At 44.3% G+C, this 12,687-nt stretch overlaps 1 protein-coding gene across 2 annotated transcripts in view; it reads right to left on the bottom strand.

Annotated features, from left to right (window-relative positions):
* Nucleotides 1–8,087, bottom strand: part of pkd1a (polycystic kidney disease 1a) — a 72,851-nt gene extending 64,764 nt beyond the window's left edge. For both annotated transcript variants that reach the window (XM_028972679.1, XM_028972680.1), the window contains exon 1: nucleotides 7,654–8,087. In XM_028972679.1, the coding sequence (XP_028828512.1) occupies nucleotides 7,654–7,922 (269 nt within the window). In that variant the 5' untranslated portion in view covers nucleotides 7,923–8,087. The remainder of the gene's footprint in view (nucleotides 1–7,653) is intronic.
* Nucleotides 8,088–12,687: the final 4,600 nt, after the last annotated feature.

The raw sequence follows: 12,687 nt of genomic DNA, 5'->3' as shown, positions 1-12,687 counted from the left end.
GTACCTCAAGATACTTCTGCACTATCAGAAGTTGAGGCTCCTCTGTGGAGATATGTAACAGGGCACGTGTTAGCGGTAACTTGGGACTCCTGGCAAAACTGCATTGTGGGGGGTCGTGCATTATCAGTAGTCATGGCTCCTGTGTGGGTCTGTGTAACCGGGCCATGCATTATCAGTATCTCAGGGGACTCATGCATTATCAGTAGCTCCTGTGTGGAGATATGTTACAGGGCACGTGTTAGCAGTAACCGAATTACATTGGGGGGAGGTCGTGCATTATCAGTAGTCATGGCTCCTGTGTGGATCTGTGTAACCGGGCCATGCATTATCAGTACCTCAGGGGACTCATGCATTATCAGTAGCTCCTGTGTGGAGATATGTTACAGGGCATGTGTTAGCAGTAACCGAATTACATTGCGGGGGGAGGGAGGGGGGGTCGTGCATTATCAGTAGTCATGGCTCCTGTGTGGATCTGTGTAACCGGGCCATGCATTATCAGTACCTCAGGGGACTCATGCATTATCAGTCGTTCCTGTGTGGAGATATGTTACAGGGCACATGTTAGCGGTAACTGGGGTCTCCTGGCAGAACTGCGTTGTGGGGGGGACGTGCATTATCAGTAGTCATGGCTCCTGTGTGGATCTGTGTAACCAGGTCATGCATTATCAGTACCTCAGGGGACTCATGCATTATCAGTAGCTCCTGTGTGGAAATATGTCACAGGGCACGTGTTAGCGGTAACTGGGGTCTCCTGGCAGGACTGCATTGTGGGGGGTTGTGCATTATCAGTAGTCGTGGCTCCTGTGTGGATCTGTGTAACCAGGCCATGCATTATCAGTACCTCCTGTGCTCCTGTGTGGATCTGTGTAATGGGAATGTGTGTTAGCAGTAGCTCGGGCTCCTTGCAGGAGCTACGTGGAGGGGACCACCGGACAACATATGGTTCTGTTTTACACGCTCACTCGTTCTCTTGCTCGTGGCAGGATGGCTCACTGCACCAGCTCCTTATAAGGCCCGACTGCTGCCACGGGCTGGGAGGACGGCAAAAAAAGAGGACGCAAAATACATCTCAACACTGGAGCCGAAAGCAGGAAAGATGGCCAGATAAAAGGGAGGGCTGAAGAGGAAGAGGGCATGATGAAGTTAAAACCAGGAGAAAATGAAGTACAATGATGCTAAAACACTGTACATAGTTCTCTTGAAATTAAAAAGAGGAGAAAGTGTGTGTAAAAGTGAAAATGAATTGAAATTGATTAATTAAGTGTTTCATCTGGGAAGTAGGGGGTTAAAGTGAGCACCAGACAGTGATGATGAACGCTTTGCCACCATGGAAATGTGGTTTTCTTTTTCAGTACCAAAAGGTGTGTCTGACTGACTATTGTGTGTGGTAAACTTTCACAGACCCAAGAGCAGACTCCTAGCCTCTCCCCTACCTTGGCTGGGTCACCTGCAGGCTCAAAGGGCCCTCCGGGCACCCAGGCCCAGCCCTCTACGTCCTCCCAGGCAGGGCGGCATCCAAAATGGGGCGTGTCTCATCTGCAGGGCCACATCCCCAGAGGGGGATTTGCAAGGTACTTTCCTGGTGGTGGGAAGTGTGGAATGAAGGGAAACAGAAGTAGGTAAAGAGAGGGAGAAAAAATATATTCGGGACAGAGGGAAAAGAGTTAAGTCTGTGTTGGAATGAGTAAACGGCCCCTTTGCTCTTTCTTTCTTTCGTTCTCCCCTCCCTTTCCTTCACTCCCCTTCCTGCTTCCAGCACAAGGTCTCCCTTTCTTTCTTTTCTCTCTCTTTTCCTTGTTTTCCTCTACGGCTCTCTGGGACATTCTGTCCATTTTTCATGCTGTCTGGACTCCAGCTGCTGATGTGCATAAAGTTTAACCACACAGGCTGCAGTTCGATGTACCAGGCTTTCAAAGCTGGGGGAACTCAACAAAGTGTTGGACACGAAAGCCATGGTCACAGCCAAGCACACACACAGTAGAGGCAACTTGCTGCCGTCCATTTCTGAAGACGCAAGTCAAAATACTCAGTTGGAATGTTGAGTGCTCTTCAAAAATTAAACTTTGTCTGAGTTATAATTTGCATATATGCAACCAAGTTCTGACTGATAGATGAGCGACAACAGGTTCAAACCCCACTTTGTACTTGTTTCAAGAGCAGAACCCTTAACCCTGACTAATTACAGGAACTGTCCCTGCAATTAGTCAACATAAGAGTGTCTGTGTAATGTAATATAATATAAAGTAGTACATGATTTTTTTTAAGATATTGTTAGTGTCCCTAAAAGTTAAACTTCCTTGCACAAGCCTTACTTATTATTTTAAGTTGCCTCAATTTTTTTCCCCCAGTGTACTTTCCATAGCTGCATGTGCACACACACACACACACACACACACACACACACACTTGGTCTTGTGAGTTTCCATTTAATTACAGAGTGGAGAATGAAATGATCACTTTCCTCCCATCTTTTTTTTGAGTGTACAGGAGAAAATGACAGAGCAAGTGGGAGAAATGGCGGGAGCAGAAGAAAACGGCTGCTTTTCCAAACCCGTGATTGGCTATCCTGCTCAGCAGTGACTAGATCAAGAGCCAGGAGGTCGAGTGAGAACAGACTCTGAGCCAACCCACACACGCACACACACACACACACACACACACACACACACACTACCTGTTGCAGTAAGTCCAGTCTAGTCACACTGGTCTGCATGCCGATACAGCAGCCCACTGCACCCACTCCTCTATTCTCTCATTAACCGAACTAACGAGTACACCACCACGGTGCACTTCTTCTCTCTTACACGCAGCTCCACGAATCTCTCTCAGCCAGTCAGAAGACTGCCGACGTCTTTTTTGTGTGAGATGAAAGTGCCAGACACACGGCCGCAGCACCAGAGCCAGCTCAGGGTGGTCAGAACAAATTAATGAGTCGCAATTCTGGCCAACCAGAGAAAGAGAGAGAAACGAGAATGGAGGGAAAAGGACAGCGTACACTGAAGGGGGGGGGGACCGAACCCCTAATAATCAGGATCAAATTAAGCAACTTTCACTTTTTGAAGCAGCCTGGCCCAGAAAACAGCAAGTTGTCCAAAGTTAAATGGGACAACACACAGAAGACCAATCAGCACAGTCAGCAGAGGAAACAGACGAAACAGGGATGCCCAGGGATGTCTTCTCATAGCATTCCAGTAACAACGCTTCTCACTTGCATTCCTGGAACATTAATACATCAGTATTTATCTATTGCTAAACCAAGACCTATATGTAGCTATTATTATTATTATTATGCATAAAGGAACTGCATAAAGGAACAAAAGCGGCCTTGTTTTTCCCGGCTCGGAGGGGACCAGAACCACGACCGCCAGGGATCCGGTCCCCAGATCCAACAGGAAAAGAACTGGAGCTCTGGCACGCGCGGGAAGGCCGAGGTGCGGACGCCAAGGCGGGGGAAAGCGCGTCAAACCCTTTCTGGCTTCATTGTGAGCAAGGTTTTTTTTATGTTGGACGAACTGATGTCTTCGCATCACATATGTCTTCTCATGAAAGCCTCTTCACAAACACATACAGATTGCTCATTTCATTGGGTCCCCTGTCAGAAAAGTGCAAATAATCACACTTTTGTATGGCCATATGCACAGACTACCAAGAAGTCTGATACAAATAGGAAATAAAAATAATAATACCTTTTGTAATATTTTTTTTCATGCAAATATTAATGGCCTGAGACATGCTAATTTTATTGAACTCACAATGATTATCATGACGCACTGTCTTGCAATACTGCGCTGGAGACCTAAATGGCAGGAGAGTAAAGATGCTGATAATAAGAGAGAAAGCGAGAGAGAGACACACAAGTAGAGAGGGAGTGGGCAAGAAAGCCAAGACGCAGATGCAGGAAATGAGTGGGTGAGTTTAGGTGAGGACTCAGTAAAGGGACAGAATGACTAAGGGACTAAGGGACAATGTCCAAGGCAGCGTCCACCAATGGCCCACAGTTTGAGCCACAACAATAAAACCACTGACAGGTGAAGTGGATAAGGTGGCTAGGCTCTACACAATTAATTAAGATGCTCATATTATGGTATTAATTTCCAATTACTCTAAATGCATAGACAGCTGGGAGAATTTCTATCATTAGGAATTCATCTATTATTTAACATCCACGTTAGGACACAAAAGACAATTATTTTTTTATTAGAGAAATCTATTGCTTTTCTGTTCAGATAAACATAGTCGATCATGCATTTATTTAATTACATTTATTGTTGAAAACACATTAATGAAATTAAACTTTTGTTAATTAATTGTGTTTCTAAAGGGTTCAAATGAACCCTCAATTTGAGATCTTTCTTCAGTCCAAGGCCTGTGCTGGGATAATATCATTTCCAGCTGTGCAACACTAATATCATATCCAGCTGCGCTAAACTCATTTATGACCTATTATCACCTGACAGCATCAACATTTACATTTACAGCATTTATCAGACGCCCTTATCCAGAGCGACTTACAATCAGTAGTTACAGGGACGGTCCCCCTGGAGCAACATGGGGTTAAGTGTCTTGCTCAGGGACACAATGGTAGTAAGTGGGGTTTGAACCTGGGTCTTCTGGTTCACAGGCGAGCGTGTTACCCACTAGGCTATGACCACCCTATCAACACCGAAGTCCTCTCCAGCCCTCTCTCAACTTTGTAAAATTCACTTATGAATTAACAAAAAACATCTTTCACACTTTACCCAGCAGTTACTTATTGCAGGAGGAACACATAGCTCCACAGGAGCCCAGCTAATGAGGCGAAAGATGGAGAATCTGGTCAGAACCGGGCGGCGCACCACGGTTCACAGCCACTGGCTCAAGAACATGGGCGTGTTGAGGAGATCAACGCTACAGAGACTTTTCATTGAATGGACAACAGAAAACTTTAAGAATTTTTTTGTTTTTAAATTTACAATATTGTAAAAATGTAATAATAATATGTATTCTTACAGCACTCTTAGGAAAGTACTCTTCTAACACCATACACTAGTTTGCTCTGTGTCCACTGAAACGTTAACGACATTTGGAAAAAATACAAGGATTTGGATACTTGGATGGGTTGGCTGTTAATGACGCAATAATGACCACAAAGAAATCCATCAGTGGTGTATTAAAGCAATCATGTTGTAATTTAACCCCATTGCGATTAGCCAAAGTGATTATAAATGACAGACCTTGGATATATTTAAATATATTTCATTTTTATAAAGGCCATTAATAACCATTACCTATTGCCTATTCAAACTGAAGAAGAGGCTGAACCATTGCATGCATAATGACATATTAATAGCTCTGAGTTCAAGTCTGCATCTTATTCAGCTATATTATGGAATAAACAGATCAAGTCCATCTCCATCCCCTCCTTATTTACAACGTTCCGGAATGTCTGTGCTTCTGTTAAAAGGTGATGTCATCGTGTGCGATTACCACGGCAACAAAACAAACCTCCTGTCTCATAAGGTCAGTAGATTCAGAATTTTCCAGGTCATAAAAAACACACACACACCGCCTACACAAACAGACTCTTTACAGCATCAAGTTCAAAATGATCAGACAGCGAACGTCATTTGGAGCTCTCATCTCGTTTGTTGCATCATCTGAACTGCATGAGAGGGCACTGCTGTGCCACTTCACGCTCTACTGAAGGCTACAACGTTAAAAAGATCGCATTAGTCATTCGCTTCTCTAGTTTATTGACCTTCATTAGTTCTGGTTAAAGGGGTCATCAGGAACAATCACATGAACCACCTAATGAGGTCTTTATGAGACGTACGAGTGAGAGAGTGGGTTTGGTGAGGAAGAGTAAAAGAAGCCCCCCAAACCCCCCAAAGGCCCTTTCTGGAGGAGTGTGTGACAGCTGCGGACTCTAAGAGACAGGGTGTTCTGCCAAAAAGTGCTCCCTATAAATATTCTATTTTTGAGAAGCACATCTCCAGACCCAATCTGTAGGCTCCGCAGAGAAGGGAGGGCCGGGCTAATGGGTGGAGAGTCTGATTATTGCTGATCGGTAGTCATAGCGACGGCACAAAACAATGATTGGACTGCCGCAACGGAGGAGCAGAATTAGAATGTTTACATCTCAGCCATGCAGTCTGTAACAAGGATTTGAATATTGATATCAAAAACAGTGAAGTGAAACCATACGTCTCCCCAAAGGGAAGCAAAGACTGTCCCGATTTATTCAGCAAACGGAATCGTTCAAGTTTCCACCGGAATGAAAGCAGATTCCACTCTAATTCCACAGATTAAGCTCTGTCCACCTCTGGGTGGTTCCATCACAGCAGGACACAGCATCATCAGCCCCGAGGTAGAACATAACTTCATTTCCCCAAAACACAATAATAATGGCATACAAGCAACGAGCCTGAGGTTCACCGGTTCAGAGAGTCGTAAAGCATCCAATTTTAAACGGGAGTGATCAGAGGAGGCCGGAATCGAGGCGCACATGCTACGAGCTCCATCTCAGCCCCAACAATTTCCTGTTTAGCTGAGATCTGTGTGTCCGTACTCAGCAAGTGTCAGTCTCGCGTGTCTCCCTCGAAAACCACGGCAACTGTCCCTGCCATAGCACAGTTTTTCCCGAAAAAAGGTTGGTGTTTGGAGAGAAAGAGGAAGAGAGAAAGGTGGGTGTGCAGACAGGAGATTCTGCCGCCTTGGGGCATTTATAAACCTGAATTGGAACTAACAGGGTTTCAGCACGTCAAGCGTTACTGATATTGATGAAAAACACAATCAAAACATCCCAGATATGATCTCAAGGAGAATTCCACAAAGAGAAAGATGAGCAGAAGGCGAGAGAGAGAGAGAGAGGGAGAGAGAGAGAGAGAGAGAGAGAGAGAGACACGCGTGTTTCTCCAAGCAACCACTGACCAAGACTTTCAATCGATTACCAGCGAATGACCTTCAGATAGCATTTGATTTTGGATACGGAGCATTTGCAACACTGCTGTGCTTCCAGTCATTTTCCACATTTGTCCAGAAAAGAATGCCGACTCTAAATAAATGCTGCCCCTTCATGAGAAAAGTGCAAAGTACTTTCAGACATACATGTGACATGTACTTTTCAGACATATTAATAACTTTCACGAAGGAGACTGCTTCAGCAGCTATGAAGGAAGAAGAAATATGGAGGCATGTGAATTAAAATTTTTCCACATTCTTATTGCTTTATTCCTGCTATGAAAGCAGTAAAGAGACGCCTGAGACGCGTGGCCACGTGGTCCCTTCCTCAAATGACTGTGGGAGCACACCAAGTACAAATGAAGCGTAGGCCTACACTGCTCCGTGGAGAATGGTGGCATTTATTTCTAATGAAATCAAATTAACATCTCTGTCCTAGTCGTAAGGAAATTGGATGTGGTGGAGGTCGGGTCCAAATGGTTTTGTCCCGAGAAGATGACTTCTTTTATGGCTTTTTAAATTCCCATCCCCATATGATGGGTTTTTTGGAATCTTTTTGTGGAAAAAAAGTCCCCTATTTATCACTCATTAGTAAATTTGTGTTGTTCTTGCGATAGAATCATGCGTGATGGCCATTTCTTAATGTAACTTTAAAAAAAAAAAAAAAAAAAGAAAGTTATCGCCAGACGGAATAAATGTGATGCGGCCACTCACAGAACGCTGGTGTCGGACGGCAGATCCGCCGCCGCCGGGCCGCGCTCCAGGCCCGCGTTGGAACAGTTGACCAGGCAGGAGCCGTGCGCTCCCGCCGCCGCGCAAGAGCAGTTCCCGGGACAGGGGCTGCACGTCCTGCCGTCGCCCGGCGGGCCCGACGCCTCCAGGCAGCAGCAGACGGAGAGCAGCAGGCCGGAGAGCAGTCCGAAGTCGGAGAAGCGGGCGCCATGTTTTCGCGTGGATACAGAGTGTCCATTTCTATAAGGCATCGCTCATTCACGTCTCATCGCCCCCGCTGGTGCAACTTTCCCTCGGACGAGGGGGGAAAAAGACGCGCCTTTGCTTCAGATTTCATAAGAGACCGCGAAAGACAGAAAACCGCGCAGAAAGCTAACGGGACCAACTTCCACATTCATCAGGCTGCCGCAAGTTCCTGGAGAACTTCCTCCCCCCACCCACCTCCAGCCCTTCACGTCACCGCTGGACGAGCTCCGACTTTTCGCTCCAGATGCTGGACGGATATTTTATATATATATTTATATTCACACACACACATTTATATATATACATATATATACATGCATACATACATGCATATATATATGTGTGTGTGTGTGTGTGTGTGAGAAGCATGCCATAGACATTGCGTATTCGAAATTTAGACCAACACGCACATTCAGATAAAACTACAGAAACTCATAGAAAACTAGTTTTCTTCTGTTCGTTTCATAAAATCTACAAAAGCAAAATACCCCTAACTTGTTCCCGCCAGCTGGTTCTATAGGAATTCTGTCGACGCCGGATGGGACTGATGGGAGGGACGTTGTGGTAGTTTGCATGTGAGCAGAAGGGGGCGCCATGTTCGTCCAGTGGATGAATGCAGGGGCGGGCGAGAGGGCTTGTTCTCCCCTGCCAGTCGTCCCCACAGAAGCTCTTCATCCTTCAAGCTGTTTCTTTTTGTCAACCTGGCTGCTGGGCCATATGGAGCCATCGATTTGAGGAGAACCTTGTTCTTTCTGCCACTTCATTAGAATACGGTGCCCCGCTGCCATGGCATGTAACAACTCATGCACGATGAATGCTTTATCAGTCTCTTTAGAGTCTCTCTCTCTCTGTGTATGATATTTAACACCCCCCCCCTTTTTTTTTTTAAACCTAGTCTCCTATTGTCCCAGAGAAAAAATCCTTTCCCAAAAAGCAAGTAGTCTAGCATGTTCTCAAACTCTTGGGTTGTCATATTCAGTTGATTACACTTACACATCTAACTATAATACGACTTTATTGTAATTAGTTTAGCCTTCATTAACATTTATTTTCATGACAATATAGACATAAAAAAAAGATCCACATCCCATGACAAATTAGTTCCATCCCCAAGCAATGTCATTAAGGCAGGGGCATGCCATAGATGAGTTCACGTGATGTGTTGTTGCATGAGCATGGAAATAGTTGGGTTCTGGATGCTTTAAATATTTTGAGTTTGATAGATAAGATTTGATTATATATATATGTACCCCAGAGCCCCACCTCTGGTCCACCCTAACACTGAGTGGTGTATGTTGAAAAAAGTATGCCCCATTAGCTTGATTTTGGATTCCTGCAAAAATTGTCTCCCACCTTGTCACTGTGGGCATTGTCACATTAACTTAAAAGTCACAATGCCCTGGAAAAATAATTAAGAGGTGTGCCCTTGTTTATAATTAGTTCCCTGTCAACATGGGTGCATACAACGCAAGAAATATAGAAACACATGTCGCTGTTCTTCTCATAAAAAATCTGTCTGACCTTCCATTAGAGGAGCTTTCACAAAAATAACCACATACAAATCATGATGGTTTTCTGTGTGATTTGTGTGTGAAATTCCTGGCCGTGGATCTGTATGTGTGCCATTTACACCATCGCTCTGTGTTGGCGCTGCCGCACTGGTTTCCATTTCCAGCCCTAAATTGTCCATAGGTGTGAGTGAATGGTGTGTGGTGGACTGAGCTCTGGCAGATGTGACCCTATTGATGAATGAGCGTTTTGGGATGGTGGGTCTGTGAATATATGCAGAAATCCATTACATTTTTTTTGTTTGTTTTAAAGATGGACATCATATTCCATTTATGGTCCTCCATTCACTCATTTTTAATAAGTAGATGCTAAAGTATTTAACTCTGAAGAACACAGAAGAACATCAAGGGCAAAGCAAACCACCAGTGTTTAAATTTTGGAACTACAGACGTGAGACACTCCAGCATTGTCTGGATTCATTAAAATTAAAGCTCTTGTGTCTCCAAGCTCCCGTGTTTTGACCATCACTAACAGCATACAAATATGTGCTTGACAAATAACGTGCTATTTATTCATGGGAGTGGTTCAATACATCTTCCTCATGGAAATAGCCATGAGCAGCTGGGATTTATCCCAAGGCCTTGTTTCTGAATTTTGCTGGAGGGCCCATCATCTGGCATTCTGTGCAACGTCCCTTTAGCTCAGGGTGGCCGGTTTACTGAGGAACCACACATCAAGCAATTTTTCTCCCATTGACTTATTAAGTGTGGGTAATAGTTCTTACATACATATTACAACAAAAATCCCAACATAAATGTAATTTGACAGTGTCGCTTTGAACCCACATACAAAAAGGGACATAAAAGTTGACATTTTTTCAGCAAGTAAGTAACTGTGTCCTGAAAGGCTATTCTAACCTTGGGCATTTCTCTGTATGTACTTGAGTTCTTTTGAAAATGTGAAACATCATCAGTCACAGGCCAAATACTGTTTCGTATCAGAATACATATATAGTCAAGTACAGATGGAATATCTGTGTGGGTGAATGAATATTGGATTCTTGGTCTAGGATGCATCAGATAGGGATTCGGGTTGTAAATTATCCTAACATTTCACACAGATATCAGAAAAGAAGATGGAAAGCGCATCTGCCACATAAGCGTTGCTCTGATTAATGTTTACAACAAAACACTGCTGTCTCGACTGCAGACTGAGTATTATGTGTTCTTCAGACTCATCTGAAAGCACCATGCTTGAACTCCCGAGTACGAACATTTGTTCATGATGTTTCGAGAAGCTCCTGTCAGTAGTCATGGTGACGACATGACTCCCCAGTTACTGATTTTTTGCACATTGGAGAACATATTACCAGGTGTGATTTGAAGTGATTGTCATTGTGATACACAACATAGCACAGCACACAGTGACACAACGAAATGTGTCCTCTGCATTTAACCCTGCATCACCCTTGGTGAACAGTGGGCAGCCATGAATGTTACCTGGAGAGCAGTGTGTGGGGATGGTACCTTGACCAAGGGGACCTCAGTGGCACCTTAGCAGTTTGGGCTTCGAACCGGCAACCTTCTGATTACAGATCCATTTCCTTCAGGTTGCCTTTCTGTGTTTCTCATAGTAAAGGTGAGCAGCTGAGCATCCTCAGGCCTGTTTAATAACATTTAAAAATGGGAAAAAAAGGGTGTGAATGCATCTTTGCTGGGGGTAGGATGCAAATAACACAGCGTATAAATATAGAAAAATACTGTGAACATCTGTGTGTGAAATGCTGTGTATGCAAGGGTGTTAATAACGTACATTGTTACTCACCAGGGTTCACACAGGTGTAAATACTATACACAGCGGTGTAAAAAATATGCATTTTAACCTAAACCAGGATTTAAATAGCATTTGCCCATCATTTGTGTCCCATCTGGTGGATTTGTGTGTCATTCCTAATCTAATCTTTAAATAAAAATATTTGAATATACACACTGTTCATTTGCCTCATCAACTCCCTGTTCCTCTCTCTCTCTCTCTGGCCTAGCGGTTAAGGAAGCGGCCCCTTAATCAGACGGTTGCCTGTTCAAATCCCGATCCACCAAGGTGCCACTGAGGTGCCACTGAACAAAGCACCATCCCCATACACTGCTCCCCGGGCACCTGTCATGGCTGCCCACTGCTCAAGGGTGATGAGGTAAATGCAGAGGACAAATTTCACTATGTGCACCGTGTACTGCACTGCTGTGTATCACAAGTGACAATCACTTCACTTCACTATTTCAATACATGTGGGTAGAGCAACCATTCCATAGGTCGTTCACAGCACCCAGTCAGGCTGAAAGCAACAACGCTAATGAGAGAAACTCATTACGGTTTCTAGACACAGTCCGTAGTCCTGCAGTTCAGCGATCAGGTAGAATAATTAAAAAGCCAAATAAGATCAAGGATTTAGCCAGCAGGCTTTAAGCAGATTTCAATTTTTCTGAAAGAGCATTTGCACCTTGCTCATTAGAAAACCCAAGTCAAACTAAATATTTAATAATTAAAACTATTCATCCAACATTCAAGATCTAGAAGACATGAACCGAGTGAGAATTATGAGTGATGAGAGAAAACACCAGGGGCAGAGAAGACACACCTCGGGTTGTGATGTGAGAAGTGAGAGGTGATGAATTGAATGTGGTGTCCTTGAATTCTGGTACCTTGGGATTCACCGTAATGATAAAATAAAAAAAAAATGTGTTAATATCCTTACATCAGCAGGCCTTCACCAAACAAGGCAGTAAAGCATCATGTTCACCAAACACATCTTGGTTAAGCAACTCCAGCAGATTTATTGATGGTACAGTGCATGTGTAGTTGTCCACAATCATGATCAAACATCATAAATAGGGATGCACCGATACCACATTTTCTAAAGTACTCGTTAAAAATCCCCCGATACCGAGGACCGATACCACGGTCTGAAAAATGTCTATGTTTGAGCGGCGTGTAAGGGGTTAATCCCAGTGCCCGCCCCCAGGCCCCGCCCCCAGCTCAGAGCGGGCAGAAGGTCGAGGCGAGACAAGTCAGCCGTGTGGAACTATTTCAAAGTGAATGAAGACGACAAAACAAAGGCGGACTGCAAATTGTGCTCAGCGAAATTGTCCAGAGGACAGCGCATTTAACACAAGTAATTTAATCAAGCACCTAAAATACATAGAGCACAACCCACGCTGCAGCAAACTCTTGCGAGACGAGAGAAAATGTCCAGAGACAATCCAC

Source organism: Denticeps clupeoides, chromosome 3 (genome assembly GCF_900700375.1).
Source record: "Denticeps clupeoides chromosome 3, fDenClu1.1, whole genome shotgun sequence".
Lineage (NCBI taxonomy): Eukaryota > Metazoa > Chordata > Actinopteri > Clupeiformes > Denticipitidae > Denticeps > Denticeps clupeoides.
This window is presented reverse-complemented; position numbering and strand designations above follow the sequence as displayed.